Here is a 26127-nt window from a genome sequence, read left to right as displayed (position 1 = left end):
AAACCTTGAGCAGGACCAGGCTCATGTAGGGGGACCCTCCTGCTGATGGCCGGCTGGGTAGAGAGAGAGGAGAAGGGGGGAGTGCAGGCAGAGGATAGAATAGGTTGAGATCATAGAAATACATTAATAATACAAGCTGCTGGTATAAGAGTAGAGCGGGTCAGCAGGGTCGGAGGTCAGCAGGCCAGCATACAGTTATAAAGGTGGCTAGACCTGTTGATGGATACAGAGAGAGAGAGATTGAGAGGTCGTCAGGTTGAAACTGGATCTGTTATGCTGGAGGAGTTAGTAGAAGGATTGAATGTTTGCTACTGAAGTCTAGTAGAGCCCAATTTAGGACGCTGCAGATTCTTAAGACCCAGAGAAGAAAATTGTTTCTGTTTTCCCACTCAGGCAGTTGTTTTCAGGTTTGCAGGCGATGACAAAGCTCGTAGATTGTCGATTGTAGACAGTCTGTAAAAGTGTCAGTTATTGTAAATCACGCAGCTGCAGGCAGGGCTGGACTAGGGTGACCACGTCCAAACCAGCAAAGACAAGGTTGTGCACAAATCTCTAGAGGCTACTTTTATCATGTATGTCTAAATGAATAAACTAAGTCCTGCAATAATTTCCTATGTTGCGCATTTGCACACGTTGAGCCTACAATGTTCACACTATCTGAAGTGCTGCTCAAGCTCTCCCTGCTGACTGCCATCGCTCCTCCTCCCTCTGTGTTACTGTTGCACATTAAAGCTGTGCACTGCTCCTGCACTTGATGTCGAGGCCCTGCACCTGCTGCAACTGTCGAACTTGTGGTGGCAAACGCGTGATTGGCACATTTTTGATGCGTCCACTTGTAGGCTTTTGAGCCCTTTTTCTCTCAGCTTCCCAGCGCCCCCTTGCGCTTCGGTGGTTCATTATCTATTTCCACAGACGGACACGAACTTCCAGTGGGCAGAGTGCGCTATTAATTGTTCAAGCATGTATTCAAGAGCAGAGCCAATATACAACATTACGTATATATTAACGCTATACCACGTGATTATTAACCATCTGTAATGCACAGAGCAAAATATACACGGTCGCTTCCTTGTTGGTTTGCGACAGGCGCATGCGCAGTACTATAAAGTAGAACTTCACGGTCAAAGTAGGAGGGGGTGAGGGCGGGACGAGACATTTTATTGGACAAGCCTGATGTCCTTCAAGAAAATGAACCAATGTGCCGCGTTTCATCTCATTAAAATTATTACGTTTGACATTAAATTATGACAGTCCCGGCCCAAAAATGTGCGTCGGCCCGCAGAATGGCCAGATGGCCTGTACGTGTCTGACTGCAGGCCTCCATGGCTCTTGTTTCTCTGCGATTTCGTGCTGCCAGTTCCGTTCAACCCGGATCTAGCCCTGCTTCAGCTGTCACTCCTCTCAGCAGGGGTCTTTCCTCCGAATAGGACGTGTTGCCTTTAACGCTTCGTCATCCTGCTGCACTGTTTGTGTAAGGAAATGGAGGCCAAATCAACATATACTTCATTTGTTAGTCTTGTGAAAAGAAATGATCAATGCCAATGCAGCAGTTTAAATCTTCATAAATTCTTTTATTTCAGCCACATATTGAAATGTCATAAATATAACGATCTATATACACACAGACACACAGTACACATGCATGTTTTGTTAAAAATAACAAACATCTGTTAATATTGATAAGATTCATTGCTGCAATGAATAAGGTGAGTGGATTTATGTTGTCTCCTAGCAGTGTCCAGGGAATGCACAGGCCTGCTGCTGCTGCTGCTGCTGCTGTGGAAACCAATACTGATCACTGGTGAAACTGGGGCAAACCTGTTGGAACAGACAGATTCTGGTTACAAACTCTGACAAGAAGCAACATGAAAACAACGTTTACTTGGATTATGCTTTTAGAAGGTGAGGTCAACATACCTGATATGAGGGTTGCAGGTGAGTGCTGGTCATGAGGCTACAGTCCTGGCTGGATGGCTGAATGTGGCTCAGGGTTTTGGGCTGCTCAGTAAGTCCCAAGGAACATTTCTGCTCCAGAGCCTCCTCGGTAAGGCCCAGCTGGCTCGACAGGTAGGCTATGTAGCGGATGGTGAGGCGTAGGGTCTCAATCTTGGTCAGAGTCTGACCGGCTGGTGCCACTGATGGTGGCAGGTACGTCCTAAGGTGATGCAGGGCCTTGGTCAGATCCCTCATCCTCAACTTTTCCCTCTCACTGGCTGTCTGGCGCTTCTTGCCTGGATACCTTGACCTGGACTTCTTGGTGTCAGAGCTGGAGGGTCTGCTTGACTGCAGGGTCTGAGGCTCAGAGGTCAGAGGTGCAGCTGGGCTGCTGAAGAGGAACCCGTCCAGAGGACATTGCTCAGGTTCAGCAGCTTGGAGGGATGTGGGAGAGAAGCTGAAGGAGTCCACAGAAGATGTGGGAGACAGGCTACTACTGGCACTGAAGTATCCTGGGTCCATAGCTGGATCAGAAACCATGTGGTCATACGACTTGTCCAGCAGGGACTCACAATCGAAGAGCAATGAAGTGTCCTGGAGCTGGAACGGAGAGCAGTGGGAAACCTCCATAGCTACTGTTGCAGTCGTAGTCGGTGTTGGAGCTGGTAAGGCAGGACGGGACAATGAGGAGGACCAAGGAGGCTTCTCCATATATTTGGTGGGAGGTGTGAGTTTGCACCTCCGGCTTCCGCCTCTGGCCTCGAGAAGCTCCAGGAACAAGACTGACACCTAAACCAGGGGGTCTCATGGGAACCAGGACAGCTCCTGGACAAGGTGTGACACAGCAGCTCATACAAGTGAATTCCAACTGAATGCAGCCTGCTGTTGCCTGGGAACACGACCCTGTCAGCCCTAGGTCTGGACCCGGGTCATTTCAGTGTGTGTCTGATGACCAGAAAGCCTCTGTGACAGAATACTTACATTTTAAACATAAATGTCTGATTGAACGAATGTCTCAGGTTTTAGTTGAGCAGAGAGGTCACGGTTATTGCTGGTTCAGGAAGCTGTAGAAGTGTGCCGGGGCAGCTGGGAGGTGTCGTGACCTTACACCTCCTCCTGTTTGGACAGCAGTCCATCCCTGGCCTGGGAAGTTTGAACACTACAATCCTTTTTATTTTAATGCTTTCAAATTTGTGCCATTTCATCAAACAACTGCAACCACATGATGTATTTCCATCGTTGGTATTGGAATCATCCCGAATGTTCCTTCAGTCATATGTGATAGTGAGGATCCCCACTCAGCATCGCAATGGTAATGTCCAGGGACAGGATTTATTTCACTGGCAGGATGGAGCGCGCTTCCATTTTGAAATAAAAATTAAGGGTAATCAAATTATCACTGACATTTCATCAGATCCGTATTGTCAGGTGTGGACTGTGGGGCTGAGTCTTCTGCAGGGTTCCCACAAACTGTCGCGTCACATTTGACTCCTGACGTGCAGCCGCAGAGTTGGAAGTGTGAAGTGTCCTCTTACAGCTTCTGTTCTTAAGCATTCCCAAAGCAGGGAAGAAATTTCCTTTCCATCTTAGACGGCATTGTTATACAGCTTGGATCTGTCTCTCTCTCTCCCTCTTTCTCTCTCACAACCACACACGTATCCTCTAGTTAGAAATGATGAAATTTTGTCTCACTTTGCCCCTGACGGACAAAAGTTTAACAGAATTCTTTGATTGTTGCTGTGATGATTTAGAATTAAATTGCCTCTCAAAATGTAAATGTACCTGAAAATTTAGAAAACATGCAATACAAATCAACCTTTGATTTGTACCAGTTGACTTTTTATTGATCATTTCTTTCCCTCTGGGCTGATGACAGAGAGGATCTATTTTGTGTTAATCCACATTAGCTTTGACCATGTTTACTCACATGTAATGAGTGAATAATCAGCACAGCAGTGCTAACCCTTTCATCCCAACACTTTCAGCCTGGAGACTTTATTAGCTTTTCTGTGATTAAAGACTTAAGTCAGTATATTAGGCTTTCTGTTAGCATTTCAAATGAAGTGCATGTCTGTGGCAAACTAAACACTCGGGACTAATTCTCCAGCCCACCATGCAGATCCTCTCCCCTCTATGAATATTAAAGCCCTTTCTGATGCCTCTGGTCGGTAATTAGGGCTGTAGGTGAGAAGAGGAAGGGCTGAGTCTAGACTTAGCGGTGCCAAGGGTCTTCCATGTTTGCAGAGCCCCATTAACAAAGATACACTAAATAAACTAGATAACCTCTGCCAATGGCTGACCCCTGCACCAAGTTCACGTACCTATTTTCTCCTGGGAAGTTCTTTGGAGCCCAACACAAATCAGACATAAACCATACCATAACCCCCCCATACCATAACCCCCCTCTATGTGAGCACAGAAATGTTCAGTTACATGAGTACGTTACATGAGGTGGAAATATTACTCCTTCCAAGCCACCTGAAGGGCAGCATGAAGCAAAATTCTAATTCTGGGCCTTTCAATCAATTACATGCAGTGTTGCTCATTTCTGTAGCATTTGTATCTATTTTTTTTAAAACTCTTTTATAAAGGAAGCATGCTGAAAAAATCACTTTGGCAAAAGTAAAGTTACAAGTTTTTAGGTATCTTGTGTAAATGCAATTTTTGTATTAAGATAATTTGCTGACAATACATACAGATTTAGGTAACGCTACAAAATATGCACTCTATTCATAAAACATCAGTGATTCTGCCAATTATCCAACCCAAAACATTTTTAATGTATTTCTAACATCACAATAATTGGATTACCGGTACAACAGAAATCAACAAGTTACCATAAGACAGCTATCCCATTAATGATACTAATACTATACATGGTTTGCTGTCAGGATTCCTTTGTGACCAGCAGGTGGCACACACACACAAACACGAACACACACACACACACACACACACACACACACACACACACGCACACACACACACACACACACACACACTGCTGCATCAAGGCCCACATCAGCTTGTCAAAAACTAAATGTGAATACTAATAAGTGATACATCAGCAGAGAGATTTTAAAGAAGAGAAAACCTGAGATGTGATTTTAATATTTTATTATAAATAGTGGTATAAAGAGTACAAAAATACAGTCTTATATTTACAGGCAACATTTCGCAGTAGTAAAATAAATAAAATGTAGAAAAAGCTTTACAGTTTTAATAAATTACATGTTTCACAGTGAGGCAGCGAGAATAAACGTGGTTGTGTGATGAAGATGGCGCAGAGGTGTTGGCGTGTTCAACCCCAGTACTCTCTGGGAACTAACGGCATGCAGAAGTCTGTGCTGCACACCTGTTTAAAGAGAACCAGAACATATGGTCAGTACACTTCTTTTTTCCAAAGATAAACGTCACTTATTGTAGGAATGCTAAAAAGTGAACCTTTACCTGGCAGGATGGTTGTGTGGCTGTTGGTGTGTGCGGGATGGCGTCCACGCTCATGTCTTCTAGAGGAGCGACAGTGTACTGATTCACTCCAAAACTATAGGTCCCAGAATGGAATGCAGTGTTCTGGCTGGGACAGTGGGAGGAGAACAGGGGCTGGTCCAGGCCCTGGTTCTGGTTCTGCAACTGGACCTCCTGGCCAATTGCAGAACTGTGCTGGAAGTAGCTGAGAATGTCTGGTGAGGAGCTGTCAGTGGCTGACGCGTGTCTCTGCTCCCTCCTCTGAAACAGCACCTCCTCGTTGAGGCCTAGTTGGGCTGAAAGGTGGGAGATGTAGCGGATGGTGAGACGCAGTGTCTCTATTTTAGTCAGATTCTGTCCAGCTGGGACCACAGATGGTGGCAGGTAGGACCTCAGGTGATGCAGAGCCTTGGTCAGATCTCTCATTCTCAGCTTCTCCTTTTCACTGGCGCTCTCTCGCTGTTTGCTTCTGATCCGAGTGGGTTTGCCTGCCCTCCGGCCTCGTCTTGACAAAGAGCAGGGTGAGGACTTGAATGTCCTGGTCGCCTTCGGAGGAGTGGACTCTGGCAGCTGCTGGTAGGAAGGAGACAGGCTGGAGTCCATAGAGGGAACAGGGGACAGGGTCTCTGGTGAAGACATGCTGGAGATGTCCGAATCAGAACACCACTGGAACTGCAGGCCGCAGTTGTGCAGTGGGACCGAGGAGGTATCCATAATGTGAGGAGAGACTTGCTGGAAAGATTGGGAAGCTGTGACTGCTCCTCGGATCTGCTGCACTGGTTTATATGTCCAGACCAGGCAAGCAGAGGTGTGAAGTGACACCTCCACAGATTCTCACAAACCATCAGTCTGTCACAGTCTCTCTCCCTCCCTCCATCTCCCTCTCTCCATCTCTCTCTCTCTCAGTATACACCAGTGCCTCTCTTCCCTGTATGGGAAAACTTGAGCGACAGGAGTGGAAGTGTGAATTTTGACTCCTGTTCGAACCAATAAACAATTTTTTTCTTTGTTGGTTCTCATGTCAGCCAGAAAAAGCAACCGCAGATGCATTTTGCACATGTGAAAGGAGCTAGATTTGTTTTGGAAGAGTTGCTTTCTCTCACCAACAACACTAGACAACAAACTGGACAGAGAGAGGGGTGTCGAAACACTGATGTCATCTTTGTAAAGCACAGTTAGGTATCATAGTTGTTTTGTTGAATGTCTGATGAACTAGCAGTGCTGCATGTCTGCATTGTTTTAAAGATGCTGTGATACCGGAACATTTGATTGAAATGAGGAAAAAGGGTTTGCGGAATGAACATGGTTGGATTCTAACCTATAAACAAATCTACAAAACAAGGGTGTCAAGAAGGTCTCAATCTACCAAAGAACCTGGTCTTTGAGTTAGAATGAAACAAGCTCTTCTGTGAGGAATTGCTTTTGCAGCTATTGCTCCACTTTTGTGGTCACAGGCGCTACTTCCACACACTTCTACCACTCACAGACAATAATACATTTGGAAATTTGGAATGATCAGACATGGTAACTTTTATTCAAGAAACGGAACCATGGATCTCAGAAGGCTCCTTCTTCTTCTCCTCCTTCCCCACCCGTTCTCAGGTCAGCCTTGACCCAAACACCAGTGTGGTCTACCATTAATAGCACTTAATCCTACCTTTCTCACCAGAATGATCAGTCTGGAGCCATATTAATGAGGCTGCATGGACTGTATCATCACCCATTTCTTGCAGCTGCAGCTCTTCTCGCATGCTCTCAACTATGGGTCAAATTGCCCAATAGAAATGGCAAACTCATTAAATGTATACATATAAAATGGAGCCTAATCACCTGCATTTTCTGGTCAAAGCAGAGGTGTAATGGTTTCACACTGATGAGAACTGATGATTCTGGAGGTGTCACTTCACACCTCAATGTGAGAACCAGGACTACTGGAAAACTCATTTTCCCCTCAGTGCTGCATTAAAGCCTATACTATGTTGTGTACATTTATTGATATGCATATGCTGCTATAATATGAGATACAAATATCTTACTCTACCCTTCAAATTTGAGTCATCGTGAAATAAAAAGATGATCTACGATGCAAGCCACTTTAACAGCTCCTTCCATGCGTCTCAGCACAGCCTTCCCTACATTAACTTTATCACCATAATGCGTCTGATTTTCTCTGTTTGAGCAACAGAAACAGCAGCTCTCCATAGTTGGCCCAGAGCTTTTATTATCCCTGCTGGAGAACTGGCCCGCAGCTCTGCAGATATCTAAAAATGACTCCGTGGAATTATGAAGCTGCCTGGTGTTCAAAGGGGCTGTTTTTCAGATTAATGTGGTGTTTAATCAATTTAAGATGAAATACAGCCTGTAAATAAACTGTTGGTGAGAACCAAAGTGTCAGGCTGGGGGCACACTGAACTGGGGCTGAACCCACACTGGAGCCACGTTGTCCTGAACAAGGTGAGGTTGTGGGAGCCAGGCTGGGAGTTTGGCACCTCCGGGTGGAGTTACGCCCACAGCAAGCTCCAGGCTGGGCTGTCTGCCACCTGCCTGTCCATCAACCCCACCATGACCCCCAGGAAAACCACCAGGACGTCATTTCATGGATTCCTGTGGGGAAGTTCTGCTGGCATCAGAGTTAAAAAGAGATAATAACATGAACCTTTAAAGAAAGAAGAGTTGAAGTTGAGGGAATGTGGACCGTATTCAAGGACTTTTGGTTTTAGTTTAGATTTTCTGTTATGTTTGAGAAACCAAAGAATCTGATAATGTTCCCAGCATGATCCATTTGGAATCCTTTCATAAGTGGTTTAAGGGAAAATAATTTATGCTCATTTTAGCCCGCATTCCTTTTATTATTCATTTATGACTCAGTGTGAATTGATCAATGGTTTACTGAACATTTGAAAAAGCTTTCGTCCGCGCTTCCCGTCTGAGTTGCTGTGTGCAGAGAGCACGCAGACGATCCTCTTTTACGATAATCAGCATGACTTCTGAAGCTTTTGGCTCCTCTGGGCTGAGGAATTTGCACAAACCCAAAGAGCAGAGGATTAATCTGTAAATGCTGTGGTTGTAGACAAAGATAGTTACCAGTTAATTAAAGAAAAGAAATCAGCAACCCGTGAGGGACCCCACAAGAGCTCAGAGATTTTCTTATATGAAAGTCCTGTGGATAAAATGCTGGCTGGCTCACGCAGTCACTAGCTCCCAACTCAATTTATACCATTTCCTTTGATAAGGAAAGAGTCGGGTCACTCAAGAGTCACAGTGGCTTACACTCAGAAGTGGTTCATAAAGGCAATACAAAAGGGGAATAAAAATACGGCCGGTACCTAAACACATCTTAAAATCTACTAACTGTATCTTCAAGTAGTAGCGTGCTTAAATACTGACCACAGTTTAAAGTTTTATTAAGCTGATCTAATGGTTGTAAAATACAAAGATGTGATGCAACAGTGTTGGGTGCTGAAGGCTGGATTACATTTTTGGGTGGTGGATTTTGTTGGCGAAGAGAGAGAGAGGGGGGGGGGGGCAGCTGAGGGGGACACATTCTGCACCTAAGGTGTGAAACACAGCTACAACATGAGGGGTCAGCCTGAGTAGGACAGTAAATATTCCGCTAATTGTAAGAGGTTGACCTTTGCAGGATCCAGCATAAATCCGCCGAACAACCAAACAGTATCTGTTAAATTCATTGAAACTGTCAATACAGGATATAGAAACATTTTCTTATTGGTTATCATATTCTGGATTAATCGACACATCCTGTGAAGAAATAGCCTCCACATCACCAGTTTAACCCTTGTGTAATGTTCATATTGTTGTTACTCAGCCAGCGTTTGTGGGTCTGAGGGACCCGTTGCATTTTGTGGCTTTTAATGCCTCACAATCAAACACTTTTATGTTAAAATACTGAACAGATGTTTACCTTATCCCAATTACAAGCAGTATAAACAATATATATGGTTAATATTTGCCCTTTACCTTTGTTAGGTCACATTTATAACTTATTATTTAAAACATAATAAAGAAAATCAATTAAAATCAAGATATGAGTGGAAACAAATTTACAAGTGAAGCAAGGTTTTTCAAAACTACTGACTTTTATTTCTTTGAACTTGAAATTTAACCCATTCAGGTGCACATCAAAATGAGAGGTGATATATGTTTTTCACAGAAATTGAGCCCAAGTCAGTGAGTCTCAGTTTGAAAAAATAATTAATTTTATCATTTTTCTTTTAATAAAAAGTGAAAACGGGTCCCATAGACCCGAACACCACACAAGGGTTAAACAAATCAGCCAGAGATGATGTGTCTGCTGTCCTGTAGTCTTGACCCGCCGTTGGACAGATGAGCAGAGGGTCTGTTCACACCTCAGGAAGAGTAAATACACCCTCCCACCAATGGTGCTACTCACACATGTGTGCTGCCATGTTTTTACAAGCTCTCCGATCTCTCCAACACACACGCACACACGCACACACACATGCACACGCACACGCACACACGCACACACACACACTAACACACACACTTCTTATTCTTGTGTTTATCAATGGGCACATTTTTTAGAGTAGATTGAGATGCTCCAAACCAAATTTCATTGTTATTTATAATGCTGTTATTGTGATACTGATAATAAACTAAAGTATAAAAGTATGAAGAATTGGTCGCTAAATGCACGCTTGAGCGGTCCTGGCTGACAAGTCAAGCACTGAAATAATGCAGCTGGTGACATGTCGAAATAGTAGAATGGTGCATGGTGGCTATGCGGGAGCCAGGAGGGGTATACACTAGCAAAGAGGGGTATATTCTATCCTGGAAGGGTATAGGCTGACCCTGGAGGGGTATAGGTAGGCATGGAGTGGTATAGTCTGGCCTGGTCAGGGTATAGACTGGGCCAGAGGGGTATATGCTGGTCTTCGAGGGGTATATTCTGGCCTGGGCCAAACTAAACCTGGGTTTATCTGGGCAGGGGTTCATTTAGCCTGCTACACCCAAACATGTTAGCCAACTGTGCTAAATACTGCAGAAGCACACTCTTAAATTTTATTATTTTATGATCAAATAGAGACAAGTACAGAAAATTCTATTAAAAAAATATATTTTTATGATGTAGAAATAATTAATATTATAGACACATTTAAGGAATGTTCAAATTAAAAAAAAAATCAGGATATTCATTTTTTTTTTTGTTATACTATAAAGTTCCCAGGTTGATCCAGATGGTCAACGCGATTATTGTCTCATCAGTCCTGACATAGATCACATGAGCACAGTGTTATATTGCCATGGCCCTCAGGTTTCTCCTCAAGCAGGCCTCTGCACAATCCTTGCTGGATTCACGTTTTTTTGATATGAGGACATTACAGAATAGCATTAAAACATTCATTCTAAGTATCCATCCTTTCATAACCATAATCCTAAATCTGACCCTTGCAGTAGTGTCCTGCCTGAATCATACAGCTCTTAATGCCATTATGATGGCAGGAAATAAACCAGCCCCTAACATTCCCTAACATTAACCCTAACCCACAAAGAGCAACCAGCAACAATGAACGAATTACAGCTAATTTTTGGAAAGTTGCAGAAAAACATCCTCCCCTGGTGAATGACTGTTCAGCGTGGTGAAAATGGCTTTTTAAGTATATCTGCACCTGAATCCTTGAATCCTTCCCTGCCAGCCATTGTCATGGTGAACAAGCATATGTTAAATCCATTAAAAATATATTTACTGCAGTTAAATATATATAGTAATATATATTAGTATCTTCAGCAGCTGTGGGGCTCATTCATGTTCTTTCACTGAATCAAGGGTGTGAGGACCCCAGGGGCCAGTCTTTGACCCTGGCAACATGGGACGGCTGGGTTCTGATTGTGATAAAAGCTCTCACACCAACATGAAGCAGCGCTGCCAAGACATTGTAATGGAGACATCTAATAAATGTCTATTGACTATCACTGAGTTTGGGGTGGCAGCCAGTTCGGGGTAGCAGAGAAGGTCTCAACCCTCAACCTGGGGTCCCAACCATAAACCAGCACTACACCGGCTGCTATCCCTGACTGAGGAAACAATAAAACAGATATCAGTGATGGAAGCCAGCAATTGCAATTGTGTGGGAGAATATCCTTTTACTCATATGTGAATCTGCTCAGAATAAAATGTGAGATCATGGAAGCAGTCACTTGGAACGCGTCTCCTCCCGGGGTCCTCAGGACCTCAGCGCACCTCCTGCTTCCTGTGTCTGATGAATGTGACTGTGTGTATCCCAACGACAAAAATGCATCCTTGCAGTTGGATACAAACATCTCTATTATCCACATGCGTTCCACAAAAGTTTGGTGTATGCTGTCTGACAAGAAACAGAGTCTGGTATTTCCCAAAGTTTAGAATGTGTTTAATATCTTCATGTCATCTACTTTTCAAAGGAAAGTGGATCATTAGCCCTCATTGTCTTCAAGCCATGATGGAACTACTATATTTATAACAAATATACACAGGTCTATAATATATACAACAAATAAAATAGCCAGATTGTGCTCACACACACACTAGCACACACACACACACACACACATGCACACCAAAGAAACACGCAGCAGGTTCACAGGTTCCTCAGAACACAGAGATAAGAGCATCATATCCAAACATCTAAACGTCCATCTTTCTGTTGACCAGACAAGTGAAGCAGCCAACAGGACTCTTCCTCACACTCTGTCATGGCAGGTTGTGACGGTTCAGACTGACTCTACATCATCACCTACAGAACACAACACACAGTTTCGGGAAGATAGAAAAGGAAATTCAGCCCTCGGCTCGGACTCGGGTTCAGTAAAAACAAACGCCTACGTTTAATAAGTGGTCGATCCAGGTTAATGTGTAGAGACAACAGCAAAGCACGAGAATGACAGACGACTACACACAGGACAGATAAAAGAGAAACAGGACAAGAGAACCAGCGGCAGCTGAGCTGCGGCTATGAATCCAGTCACATCAGGTCAAAGTTTCTCTGTTTCTGCTTCCTTCTGCAATTGTAGATAAGCTCAACAACAAACATCAACTACATCAACTTTCAGACACATTTTCAGTTCAGGTGACACAAATGTCATACAAAACAAAGTCCTAATGTGTGTTTGGATAGAGGATGGACATGGTTAAAAACAGTAATCATTGGGACAGAGATGCTGGGCAGCTCAGGGAGCTTACAGAGGAGCAACCATGGGTTCACAGAGGCAACCACATGTTTTATTTCTCTTTGTTAGCAATAAAGCCAAGGTAGACCCATGCACACACTTAGCTTAGCACAGGACTGAAATTTCATCTTTCATTTCAGTTTTTTTTTTTATTCAGGAAAGGATTTTCTCCCGGGTTTCGGGCAGCTTAAGTGCCAGCAGACCTCCGCAGACGAGGGCCGAGAAGGCCAAGAAGATGGGGATGATCTTAGTGATGCCGATGAAGGCCGCGAAGATGAAGCTGGCGATGATGGCCGCAAATTTACAGATCCCGTTCAGGATACCGAATGCTGTTCCTCTGCAGTACCCAAAGACACAGATATTAGATACACACTATTTCATAAAAAGACACCACAAACATTCCAATAAATACATGCCTCATTTATTAAATGAGACATTTCAAGTTTCAGTAAAAGTCAATGAATGGTGCGATGTCTGCGGCCAGCGTGGAGCAGCCTGTGCACTGTACCTTTTTGAGGAAGGGTAGAGTTCCACAGAGATGACCTCTAGTCCATTCCAGGCCGCCACGCTGGCACCGTAGAAGAGACACTGCCAGCATATCACAGCTCCTTGGCTAAAGCTTAGCAGCAGCAGGAAGGTGCAGGCAGATGACACGAGCATAGAACCACCTAGAAGGAAACGAACAGATGACGTTGTGCTGGAACAAATCAGGTGAAATCATGCAAAAGATGATCTCAGCTGCTCATCACACCTATGATTCTGATTCTCCCAATCTTATCCATGAACAACGCTGAGATGATGTTGCCAGGCAACACGGCTAGACTGCCCAGGAAGCTGACCATGTAGATGACGATGTCGTTCTCCTCATTGAAGTTCAGATGGCAGCCTTTCTTTGGGTGGAGGAAGGTGGTGTTCTCCATTTGACAGTTCTTAAACTTTTCCTGCCAGAGGTCTGCAGAAAGCAGAAGCCTGTCAAGTGTTGTTCTTTCTTTCTTTCTTTTATTCTTTCTTTCATGCTATGCTAATGCAATGATATGAAAGAAATGATCAGAAACGGCACCTGTGTTATAAAAAATGCTGTTTTTGATGGTGCAGTTTTCAAAAAAGGTGTTGGTTGATCTGATGTCTTCAAAGTAGCAGTTTTCAAAAAGGGAATTCTCAAACTTTACTGACTTCATCTCAATATTTGCAAATCTGGATGAGAGGAAAAGAACAAAGTGAGAAGCATTGTGGATAACTGGAATACGATGATGGGCAACAAACCCACTTGTCGTGGATGTACTCCCCCTCGCGGTGGATCTGATTGACCAGAGAGAAGTTGAAGTGGAATCGTTCCACCCGCTCTCGGTGGAACACTCGCACCTTCGCCTCGTACTCCTCAAACTGCATGTACTTGATCATGTCAGGGAACCAGACGCCCAGCCCGTGGTAACTGTTGCACAAAAACACACACAGCGTATTTCTTTACGTTCTCCATCAAATCCCATTGTTTTTAATGTCTCATTTTATAAAAGCAAACAAGAGTCCAGCACAAAACCTGAAGGCCAAACAGAACCAGACAATAACCAGGAAGAGGCCCTGAAGTCGGAGTTCTGGAGCTGACAGGGACATGATGTTGGCCATCACCTGCAGGGAGGACAGACAAACAGATCATGACAAGAATGAAGACAACGTTGACATCTGTGTTTATCTGTGTTCCAGAGTGTCAGCTCAGGGTGGTCTGCAGACCTGCTGCAGCATGGTCAGGTGTCTGACGGTCCAGCGCTGGAAGGCAGTTCCAGTGTCACTCTGAATCTCTATGAACTCATCCTCCTGAGTTTTGGGAGTGTTAATATTGGTCACCTTTACAAAAAAGAGAGAAATGACAAATTTCATCTCATTATTTGAACAGAATTCTAGTTCAAAGTTGATTTACTGACGAGATTTCTCTTTACATTATCTTGGAGTCAGCTTAAATTCAGTGACACGATGATGAGGAGAGCAGCATCATTCAGCATTACACAACAGAACACATAAGCAACTAACCCTTTATTCATTTACAGGGAAAACCCACCAACATTGAAGGGTTATCTTTACATTAAATAAAGACATGAACTTATACAGTGTGTATAGTTCAGTAACACATGAACTATGAAATTGCAGTTTCCATGTTCAGCAAGTCTTACAGTAAAGACCCTTTCTGGTTCTCCCTTGGCCTTCCAGTTGGTGTCATGCACTTTTCGCAGGATCATCCATGCTTCATCATGACGGGCATTCTGGAAAAAATGCACACACAGATTTCAGGAGCCTGTTGAGCAACAACACTTCCTGTCACATGATCAAATGTGTGATGGTAAAGGGGAAAGACTGAAAATGTGTGGTTAAACATCTAAGTGTGTCTTGGACCCGAAACTGGCCTCAGCAGATTTTTGGTGCCTCTTCCCCACAGCGGGATACTGAGTCAGCATTTGTCACAGCTTAATGTTTAAACTTTACACCAATATATTGAATTCAAGGTAAAGGGGCAACTTTGCAGTGATTTGTTTGCCAAAGCAAAGCATGGAAGCACATGTGCTTTTCATTCTCTGTTTTTTGACCCTACATCACTAGATCTGACCTCCAGGAGGAAACGAGGGCTCTCCGGCATGAAGATCACTCCAACAAGTGCAGCCAGAGCTGGGAGGAGACACACGAGGATAAATAATCTCCAGCTGTGCATCTGAAACTCTGTGCCAATGGCGAAGCCCCAACCTGAAGGCCGGTCAGGAAAGAGTGTGTCAATACTCTGAGATCTGCATTAAAGCAAATGTTGAAGATGAGGTGTTGTGTGTTACCATAGTGAGGGATGATGCCCCAGGCTGTAAAGGAAGCGTACAGGCCTCCCAGCATCCAAAACATGCAGAGCCAGCTCAGATGTTCTCCTCGTTTGTCCATCTGCAGGAACTCAGCAAAGTAAGTGTACACTATTGGGATGGCACCGCCGATTCTGGAGGGGGAGAAATTAGTTAAAAACTTCATTAAAAACAAACAAACAAACAGCTTCAGATTGTGTTAAGTAGCTAATCCTGGCATATGTTTCCCCCCGCCTATATCATAGGTGAGATAAATTATACAGATATCGCGATACTTAATAAATGGGGCGAGCTTTTCCTCCGAAACATTTTCTTCACCTTCTCGCTAATGATGTAATATATCAGCATGATAGGAGTCTCACCCAAAGCCGGAGCAGAATCTGAAGAAGAGGAAGAAGCCGTAGCCCTGAGCAAAGCAGGACAGGAAAGAGAAGATGAGGTCGATGGAGAGAACGTAGATCAGACACTTCCTCCTGCCCATCTTATCACACAGACCCCCCCATACCAACGCCCCCACCATCATGGCTACATACACCAGCAGACCTGCAGAAACACAGAAAAACAAAAAGCTTAGTAGACAGAATTTGACGTCGTGCAGACTTCATTCCAGTTGCAGGCGAGAGCCCTGACGCCCACCAGGGGGCTCCCTTCCCCCTTGTTTGAGCCTTGACTGAACACACAGAAAAGACAGAAATGGTCCCATTTTTTCCTGTGTACAGTGTGATGTAGCAAACGCATATGCCGTTCAACATTTCAGTGATATTTCCATGAAGGACTGAGAAATAAAGGTCACAGTGACTTCAATGCATCCCAGACTTCCACCATAAGTTTCAGCTTTCTTCACACGTATCCGCTTTGACACTTTTACCTGCAGGCTCCCGACCAGGAGTCTGCTGTTGCAGCAGGTCCAGGTTGGGGGGTAGGGGTTCCATTTCTACTGGCCTTTGTTTTGGTTGGAAGGCATCAGACCTTTACCGGGGACCAGTTTTGCTGCATTAAGGAGATAATAATGATTATGTGATTTTGCACTGTGACCCTGGGCAGGTAATGAGCTCCCCTGCTGTCACCGTCTCGACTCATACCTGTAGCAAACATCCCCTTCGCTCCATCTTTTAAAGCTGTGGACACACCCTCCCAACTGCCTACTGTTTTACTACACACATCCCTAATTACAGTTGGACTAAGAAGCTTAACAGTATGTGGAACCATAGTGTGAGCCCTCCACGTAGATTACGTGTTCTCCAAATGCTCTGCCACTCCACACGCCAGGCTGCACATCCCTAATTCATTCAACAAGAGACAGATCAGGGCACGAGCAGGCAAAGACTCACGGCAAATATGTCAGTCAGTATCGCTGCCAAGTTATACTTAGGTGTGTCTATATGTCTTGGACAGAAATAAAGGTGAACTGACAGGGTGGCCTTGTGATTAGAACACGTGTCCTTCAAGAGGAAGCTCAGGATCAACCCCAGCAAAGCTCCTGCCTACTGGTTAAACTGTTCTTGGGCTCAGTGAATGCAGTTTCTTTGCAGTAGGAAATGTAAAAGCAATCATACGGTTGGCTCCAGTAGAGGAGAAGAAAAAACCTGTGGATTCCACCACCATCAATATGCAACCAAGTTCCATTGTTCTGTTAGACAAAAGTGAAATAAAACAATTTAAGTAAGTTTCTTGAGTTATTTTGTGTTAGAGAAAGTTTTTTTTACATATAGATAAAATGTGTGTGTGTGTGTGTGTGTGAGAGAGAGAGAGAGAGAGAGAGAGACAGAGAGAGATTGTGACTGTAAATTACAGGTCAGACATCCTCTCATAGATTTCTTATCGCAGTTTATGTAGAAGAAGAAGAGATCTAACAGAAAAGATCTGTCACAGCAACCTTGTTGAGGCTCTATATGGAAGCAAATGTGTTATCCTAGAACATCTGAGTTTAAAAAAAAGGAAAAATAATCATTCCAACATTAGACAATGGCTGTGAGAATGTTTCTCCTCTGTTATGCAAGTTTTATGTTACTGATGAGGGGCGGCGTCGTTACTAAAGTCACAGGCTAACGGGCTAATTGCTAATCAACACAGAGAGATGTTTGGTCATGATGTGAATACTACTGCTGTAGCAGTATCATCATTATGAATTTCACCTTGAACAGCAAAGGAGATAATAACACATGGCAACACTCGTTTATGTAGAACTGGCAATACAACAATACTGCGAGGTACAGTTTAGCTCGACAAAACTCAGCTGCCACATAAGTACACACACCCTGATGGCTTCCATAACATGATCCATGCCAGACTGGCCTGGACTTTTCTTTCTGAGATTTCCCTCTGTAAAGATAATTCAGCAACCATCTGCTTATTTCAAACAAATGGTTTGAGACTCTGCCTGATATTTGAGACAAAGAGGGACTGATTAAATACACTTCTGCTCCCATGAGTCTGGCGAACAGAGCGTGAGTGTAAATCAGAGAGGATCATTCTGCAGATCTACTTGATATTCCCGCCCAGTCCTCAACATTCCCCTCCTGCTCTGCGCAGATGCTGCGATTTCATTTTCGCCAGGCCTCCATCCCACCACCAGAGTCTGTCAGAGGCCTGAAGTGTGTCTGACAGCTCTGCACTGGGCACTGCAGGCCGCCAGGCTTTCTGACTGCTGCAACATGCTCCACATTAGCCCCTGAACACACACTGAATACAATCACCACTGGATTCCTCATCAATCTCTTGCAAGACCTCGTCCCAGGAGCCTGCTTTTGAGATGAAATGAGCGATGAGCAATCTGCCTCATCACCTGGCTTCACGTGAGGCCTGGGAAATGAGGAGGGGGGCATTCATTTGCAGTTTTGTCTGCATGGAGAGCGAGGATCAGTGATTTTTACAATTTCCTGGGAAGGTGGCTCACGCTGCATACAAATGTCCCTTTCTGTTTTTCTTGTGTTTACTGCTGTGGTTAAATATCTAACAATATACTAAGGCAACCTACAACATCTGAAATGTAGAAGAACTTTCTCCATAAATCAGTAGATATGTCGATACTCAAAAAGCACTTGTCCCTTACCCAACAACCCTTTGTCAGAGTTGGATATGCACATGTCCTTTTCAGCGCTGGGCATGACGAAGCCCACCACAAAGCCATCCACACCATCAGCCATTAGTGCCAGGCCCAGCACAAAGAACAGCATCCACTGGAAGCGTCCATGGCCACAGTCCTCCATGATGATCTCATATTGCTCTGGCAAGTTTTCTTCCTCCTCCTCTTGCTGGGCAGCCATCCGGGCTTTCCTCCTAGCCTCCACGCGTGCTGCCCTCCGTGCCTCCTTGATCTCATCTGGGTGGGGAATCCCCTGGTACTCCCCCTCATACATCTGATTGTCTTCATCTGCACCCTCAGTGGCATCACTAGCAGCGTCCTCGTCCTGTGGAGGGTAGTCTGTCTGGTAAGGGTATCCATCTTGTCCTCCTCCATCTTGGGTGTAGGTGTATTCCCCACCCATTTGCTGGTTTACATTGTTTTGATAGGGATCATCCATGGCTCCTGCTGAGTGTGTAGAGATCAGGACAGACTTTTCTGTGTAGCCGTCTTATTCTGAGGAAGCTCAAGTCCTCAGCTATAATGGCATAATCCTCAAAAGTAACTGTTGCTTTGCGTTGCTACTGACTTCTGGATTCCCGGAGTCCCAGGTGGGCTGCAGGTCCGGCGTGTTTCAGTCCTCTGTGGAGTTGCTCTTTAAATATAAGGCCTCTGTGGCTTCAGCAAAATACTTTTACCCTCTTTGATTTACACAGCTCTGCATGCTGAACCTGAAATAACACAAACAGATCATTAGTATATGAACAGATTTTGATATGGATTAGGCCACAGATGAACAAAACGCAGCCAGAACAGCCAGGGAATGCTATGAAATTTAATTACAATTCAGTTAATATTATTTGAATGTTGTATTTCAAATTAGTTGTGAAACATGGTGAATCATGAGTGAATGCAGACTATTCTAGATAAATATGTTTAGGCAGAAAGAAATCCCCCTGTCTGCCAGATAATCCCATAGTCCCACCACTCTAATGGCCCAACGCCATTTTGATGCAGCACTGCTGCACCAGGGAGACTTCCAGACAACAAGAACCAGTACTTCACATTTACTGCCATGATAATTAATGCTATCACTAAAGACCAGTGAAAACAAAGATGTGGTCTTGTAAAAATAAAGAAGCCGAGAAATTAAGGAACAACCAACTGTACCGTATCATAAAATATTGTTTTATAGGAGTAGAAAATACAGGACACCTCACTTCCTTCCCTGAGTTCAAAACATACCATTAAAACCAGCCACACTGGTGTTTAATTTGAATTGTTATAAAATAAAATGGCAGCAATAAACTGCGGGAGTGAGGAGATAGTCCTAATGGCAAAACTTGTTTAACAACCACAAACTAATAACCACACTTTACCAAATATTGCAGCATATTAACAATTGATGTTAGCCGTAGCAGCTATGGGTTTCAAGTCTTCCATGTGCATTTTACACTAAACAAATGCATTTTACTATATTTTATTAATGTCAATTCTTCAAGAGCTTTTACAGAAACTACACACTGCCAAACTCTGATTACTCAAAGAATATGAGCCTTTACGGGGGTTGTCTCACAGTTAATACATTATAACAACCTAGAGGAAAAGGATGGATTTTTGGCATCGGCAGTAAGTGTGGAGGATAATTTGAGATGCAAGAAGTTTTTAGGCCAAATGAAAAGCTGCTCATAAACATTGAACAAAACCCAACCAAAAACAGCTCTTTTTACCGACTGGATCTCTACGGTAGTTAAAGTCTTTCTAACTGCCGTCCAGTTTACAGTGTCCAAGATTTGTTTGTCTCTCATTCAGCTATTGATTTAACTGTGTGCCTTTTTCTCGGACAGTATTCAGTTAGAGTTTTGTTTGATTGTTTCGGCCTTTCAGCTCCCTGAACTGCTGGTTCAGAGAGCTGCTTTGGTTTAGAGCCAGGATGAAAAACACTGTAATTTAATCCAGATTAAGACTGCAGTTCCCCCACCCATTTGATCCATGTTGCCTCACATTGTCATTTTATCACGAATGTCACAGAGGTAACTAAAATCAGTGGTGGATTCTGGAACCTGGACTGAGGTTTGGAATAACGTACCATATGTCCGATTTCGAAATCCTTCAATCAGTTTTAAAAATGTGTGTTTTTAATAACAAGGAACAATAGACTGCTATATTTCCCCTTTTAGTCTTTCCTTGAGGAACATGAATAACACATGAATATTTCAGGAGATGAGGCTGGAGAACGGATGCTGAGTGTGGCTACAGGAATAGCTGTTGCCTTCAACATCCTGCTGCTTTACTCACACAGCTGGCTCTTACATAAGTGTTCATCTGCCTGGATTCATTATTTTCCCTCCAGTCTCCATTACTCTTCCTTCTCTTTTAACGTTTGATTTGCATTTGTGTTTATCACCGATGCCTCAAACACTCATTCTCAGGCCACCTACGGAATCGGTTGCCATGTGCCCCCCTCTGACAGCATCCCTGGTGTTCTAAAGTCAAAGAGCTCCACTGAATCCTGGAAATCAATGTGAGCCTGAACACAGCGCAGACACACAATTTACAAAAAGCTATCTCTTTTTTTCAAGTGACCTTTAACAGTTCATACCATTGATTAGTGGAAGTCTTCACTTCATCACTTTAATACAGCCTGTTGAGCAATAGAACCACTTGTGATGTTCAGTATTAATGCAAGCAGCATTTAGAGGCCGATAGCTGTCTTCATTTGACTCCCTGAACCCTCCTCGCTCCTCTGTAGTGTGCATGATTGGGGTATACCTGTATGTCAATCAGCTTTTTTTATTATAAAAAAAACTGCACATTTGTTTGCTTCAGAGGTCTGTTCGCGCTCATCGGCATAAATATACTACTTGATTTCTGCAATAACTGTTGACCTTTTGCAAACCCCTGGGATCCACTAAGCAACAGATTTTGGGGGTCAGCTCAGTTATTATGTTAAAATTGTGCACTCATTCTTGAAATAAGGAATCATCATCATGCTTTTTCTATATACATGAATGGAATAGCTGAAAACAATGAGGTCAGTTTTTCCGTGACCTTAAGAGGTCAGTAACTATTTTCTTCTATTTTCTTAGAGGAGCTGCAATATTATTGTGCTAAATAACAGCAACAACCAGGTCAAGGTTGTACTACATTGAAGACATTTATACGCATAGTAGGAAATTCACTTACATATCAGTTTCAGGTATTGTTAACAAAATGTGTTGTCAAATGTGGACGTGGTTGTTAGAACTGACGGTGTTACTGGTGGCACAGATGCAGTCAGATTAAAGTAAATCTAGATCAATAAATTGTGGAGGGAGTTTCATTTCTCACTTCCTCTCTTCATTACTTGACAAATCAGTAATTCCTGCACCTACACTGCACCTACGTATGAGTAAAATGAATGAGGCCTTACCAGTGGTAGCATTCCTGTGATTTAAAAAAAAAAAGGACTTTAAACAATTTTTATGAAACGTCCACGTAGCATTTTTATATGTCCAAATCCCACACGCCAGTTTATCCTGAGGCCGTGCTGCAACCAAGGCTAAGGGATTAAGATCCAACCTCACGATCCCCCCCCCCGCCACCCCTCCCTCATCATGGCTCATCCCCACAGGAAATTCCCCGGAACTAACCACCCTCCTATCAGACCTGAATGGTACGTTCCTTCAAACAGCAACAGGCTGTGATAAAAGTGAACACAAACTCTGTGCATGCTTTTGAATATGCGCTGGCACTCATGTGCTGAGATCATGGGTCATTTTTAGCTGGGCGAGCAACAGCCTTGTGCTGTTCGAGGACCCTTCAGCAGGCCAGATGTTAATCTGGTCTCAATAATATTTAAGCAACAACCATTAGCGATAGCGTCATACCGGCAGTCACCAGGTGAGAGGCAGAAATCCCCTCTTGACTGGTCCTCACCCCATCATAGGAGACACACCATTCAGTCACACTAGCGATAAAAAGTCACAGTCTCCAGACCTGAGCCAGAAAGTGCCAATTCCAAGTGCCAACCACCGTACGCATGATCATCCTGACAGAAAACTCTTAAAAATGATTATACGTGTCCTGAAATCTAATCCAACTGGTGAAGTCTTCCACAGGATTGTGTTGTTTTGATCTACTCTCTAGATCTTAAAGATTCAGGTTTGATTGGAGGAAAGACGAGCTAAAAATCACATGACAGGTGATATATTGTATTATTATTGTAACTAGTGACTAATCTGTGAAATCTTGGCAAGATAGAAAAAATACTAATTTATGCATTTTTTTGGTTCTCCATTTTCTCCATTGTAGTAAAGTCAAAGACATTAAGATGAGATAGGTCCTTCTATCCAATAGAAAACAGCAGTTTTCCCATGGTGGATGGATGGATGGATGGATGGATGGATGGATGGATGGATGGATGGATGGATGGGTGGATGAATGGGTGGATGAATGGGTGGATGGATGGATATACACAAAGCCTTTAAATTGTGTTAAAACCAATAAAACTGGTCTTTTCATTCAACAGCTGGTCTGCCCAGGCAGCCGCCCCCACCAGGGAGATGGTACAGCCTGCTATTGGACATCATTATAGAGAGTAGATGTCTTGCGTAGAAGCAAAGCTCTCTAATCCGAAGGCCAGATAATTCGACTGCAAAGAGGATTAGCTCCACCCCAGGAGAGCCATTGGCTAAATTTAGCCTCCATATTCTCTGTCTTCACCAGTCTCCATTTAACCCCTCCTCCAGACTCCGCCCTTAGCTCTCTTCAATCCACCCACTCTTTCTGTCCACCAATCACAGGTTGCCCTTTAGCAGCACCATCAGGCCATTTTTGGACCTCTCAACTGAATAATCCAGCATCTACAGGCAGCAATTAGTCTCAATTTAAACACACACACACGCACACACACACACACACACACACACACACACACACACACAAGACTGAATGCTGACACTGTAGGAGTTATCCTAGAAGCAGAAGTTAATGTTTGGCTGCTGTCAACACACTCCTCCATCTGCAGAATTTGTCCTCTGAACATTTTGAACTGGGATTATGGTTGATGTTGCCCCCCCCCCCCCCCCCCCCGAGAGGAGGGCCCCAGTGGTGTAATGGTGCGCAGGCGGCATCACGCAAGCCGCGCCTACAAACAACCAATTGAACTGTCCATTGAGAGAATTCTGGGAAAAAGGGATTAAAACGCCTCAATGTCTGTCATTTTCTCTCTGTTCAGTGCACGAGTTTAACATGCTCCTAGCTGACGACACCTGGTAATCCATAAGCAGCTATTTGCACAATAATTTTCCAGGTTTCCTTCCACTTCAACTTCCCCAGATTTCAGAAGCAAATCAGCACTTTTACCAGTTCTGAAATATTGTGTTGCAGCAACTTGAAGGCAGCAGGGGTTTGCCTGCCATTTTAGTCTTTCAGCTTCCTTTTCTGTCCTCTTGTTTCCTGTCCCCTGATTTCCTTATGTGAGATAACTAATAGCTAACAAGGGAGAGGAGAGATCGTGAGTAAGAAAAACCTGCCGTGCAGCTACTGTCACAGTTTTGTGCCATCTTTTCTCTCCTACAAGAGTCAGTTCATAATGAAGAGATGGAAAAAAGGATAATAGAAATCATTTCTAGCTTCATGGTAGTAACAATTCTGAGGGAAGTCTTGAAACCACCTGGAGTGTAACTTGAAAATCACCCAGTGTGTTTGATGTAAATAGTTATTAGGGATGATTAAGGATTATCATGATTAGCTTCATCATAAGTCCGCTCCTACAGAGGCTCCTCTGTTTACTTCTTATGTATTGTTGTCATTTGAATTTTCTTTGTGAAGTTGTGCTGTCTGCTGTTGCTCCTAATTAAAAGGGAGAGATCTAAGGGGACCTATCTGCATGGCTTTACTGAATGGAGGTTGAATGTCGAGGCGGGCTGGTCGCAGCGTAGGCTAGACATCCCCAAATCCCTCTCATTTGGTTGGCCATGCCAGCACAGCTTAACTCACCTGATTTGGTGTCTGGTGCTCATCCAGAGCTGTAGGCACACATGCAAGAGCAAAGGGACGGAGGATCATAATGTTTCCCAATGCTCAAAATCCAACATTTAAACATATATAACATTACCTTTACTGATAATCCCCTCACACCATAGTTCAGAGAGAGACACAGAGAGAGAGAGAGAGAGAGAGAGAGAGAGAGAGAGAGAGAGAGAGCGAGAGAGAGAGAGAGGGACTGACAGTGTGTTTGGTTTCCTAAATCCAGACTGATAGGATCAACTGGACTTACTGACATGTAGTGCTAAAAACACTGACCTCTATAGGACACACGAGGTACTGAAAGTAACAACAGGTGATTTTGATGATTTTTAATATCTGACAAGTGTATTTTTCTGGTAATACGTGTATAATTGTTAAAAATATATTGATTAATATGTGTATCTTGTAGGCATAATAGTACATACAAAACAAACAGAGATAAGACATAGAGAAAATAATATACCTAAATTTAAGTGTCATCAGATCCCTGTGAACCACATAACAGTGTGACTTAGCATTTGTTCATTATCTACACAATGGAGTCAAAATGAACTCTGTCAAAATTTCCAAGTGCGGGGACATCTAAGATTTCTGAAGTCTAAAAATATAAATAAAACAAACAATTTGATCATGTAATCCTATGAAAACTTGTAAAGCCATCAAGCAATGCCTTATGCCCCCTGAGATTGTTCCCAAAAGGTACAGAAATCAAACAGCATGTTTAGGTGATTTAGATGAATAGCAAAAGAAAACAGATATACAGTTATTATTACACCAGCCAAGCCCTAAATTACAGTCATAACCGAAATGACTTGTAATTAGTTGATTTGGAAATTTTGATTCTCTCGACAGTCCGTTTAATTGGTCAAAAATTTCATCAAGTTTTAAAATGTTGAGAAACAACTTACTTTATTACACAATCTGTTCATAAAAAAGACAGATAAATCTCTGACATGCAACAGGTATTTTTAAGGTTAAAAAGCAAATGGATGTTGCCTTGAGCAGGGTTGCTGCACGTGGGGTCTAATGACAGTTCTCCAATTCTAATTTTAACTTACTCGTAAAAATGTAAATATTTGCTGCTATGGCAACAATGGGGCCAAGAATTCTAAATTTAAACCATGTTCTTAAAATGTTTCTTTTGGATAATTTCTGCAGGAGACCGAACAGCTCTTTGTGACTGTCAGGCTGCCCAAAAGGATTACATGGGTGTCCTGACAGCCTTGTAAGGTCGTACTAATTTACACAGCGGTGAATAAAGATGGGTCACCACTTTTGCACCTCTTCTTGAAGTTCATTTAAGAGGTTTAAAAAACAGTCTGAGTTTCTCACTGCAGCAGGAAAAAATAAACAGCAATCAAATGTTAATGGTCCAAGCTAACATAAACGGTACTGCTGTGCATGAGACATTCCCCAGACTATCAAGTGTGTATGAGTGTGTGCAGCACTCCAAAGACACTTCAGCCCAATGATATGCCTCTCACTCATTCTCTTACCCTCTTGCTCTCTTTCCAACTATTTTGTTCTGCTCTCTCCATCCCAGTGTTTACACAGGCTTGGGGTTTTCTCAGTCCTATCTCTTCTATCCTCCTCCATCCAAGTGCTCCAACCTAACAAAACCTTCTTTAA

At 43.4% G+C, this 26127-nt stretch overlaps 2 protein-coding genes and 1 long non-coding RNA gene across 3 annotated transcripts; 1 reads left to right on the top strand and 2 right to left on the bottom strand.

The window, feature by feature from the left end:
• Positions 1-1908: 1908 nt before the first annotated feature.
• On the bottom strand, positions 1909-2565 carry LOC101062991 (mesoderm posterior protein 2-like). Its single transcript, XM_011609578.2, has one exon. It carries the CDS (start codon positions 2563-2565, stop codon positions 1909-1911), a length of 657 nt encoding a protein of 218 aa, XP_011607880.2.
• A 10177-nt stretch (positions 2566-12742) lies between these two features.
• sv2ba (synaptic vesicle glycoprotein 2Ba) lies at positions 12743-22017 on the bottom strand. Its single transcript, XM_003969441.2, has 13 exons — positions 21899-22017; positions 18475-19217; positions 15785-15965; positions 15405-15556; positions 15188-15321; positions 14757-14846; positions 14320-14433; positions 14129-14217; positions 13859-14023; positions 13652-13785; positions 13343-13543; positions 13100-13259; positions 12743-12928 (listed from the first exon to the last, which is right to left on the bottom strand). The coding sequence occupies exons 2-13, from the start codon at positions 18944-18946 to the stop codon at positions 12745-12747; spliced, it is 2076 nt and encodes a 691-aa protein (XP_003969490.1). The 5' UTR covers positions 18947-19217; positions 21899-22017; the 3' UTR covers positions 12743-12744.
• On the top strand, positions 14856-15947 carry LOC115252206 (uncharacterized). Its single transcript, XR_003890618.1, has 4 exons — positions 14856-15086; positions 15181-15331; positions 15410-15522; positions 15768-15947. It is a non-coding gene; the product is annotated as an uncharacterized lncRNA (long non-coding RNA).
• Positions 22018-26127: the final 4110 nt, after the last annotated feature.

This window comes from Takifugu rubripes, chromosome 13 (genome assembly GCF_901000725.2).
Source record: "Takifugu rubripes chromosome 13, fTakRub1.2, whole genome shotgun sequence".
NCBI classification, from domain to species: domain Eukaryota; kingdom Metazoa; phylum Chordata; class Actinopteri; order Tetraodontiformes; family Tetraodontidae; genus Takifugu; species Takifugu rubripes.
Note: the sequence above shows the minus strand (reverse complement) of the source record. Positions and strands in the feature narration are given on the sequence as shown.

What these genes read in the sequence shown, in the direction of transcription:
- LOC101062991 (XM_011609578.2), bottom strand. Translation starts at nt 2,565, where the DNA reads ATGGAGGTTTCCCACTGCTCTCCGTTCCAGCTCCAGGACACTTCATTG.
- sv2ba (XM_003969441.2), bottom strand. Translation starts at nt 18,946, where the DNA reads ATGGATGATCCCTATCAAAACAATGTAAACCAGCAAATGGGTGGGGAA. An exon ending in GGGGAGTACATCCACGACAA is followed by an intron (nt 13,786 to 13,858) that starts GTGGGTTTGTTG and finishes CCTCTCATCCAG; the next exon opens with ATTTGCAAATATTGAGATGA. An exon ending in TGGGAGAATCAGAATCATAG is followed by an intron (nt 13,260 to 13,342) that starts GTGTGATGAGCA and finishes GTTTCCTTCTAG; the next exon opens with GTGGTTCTATGCTCGTGTCA.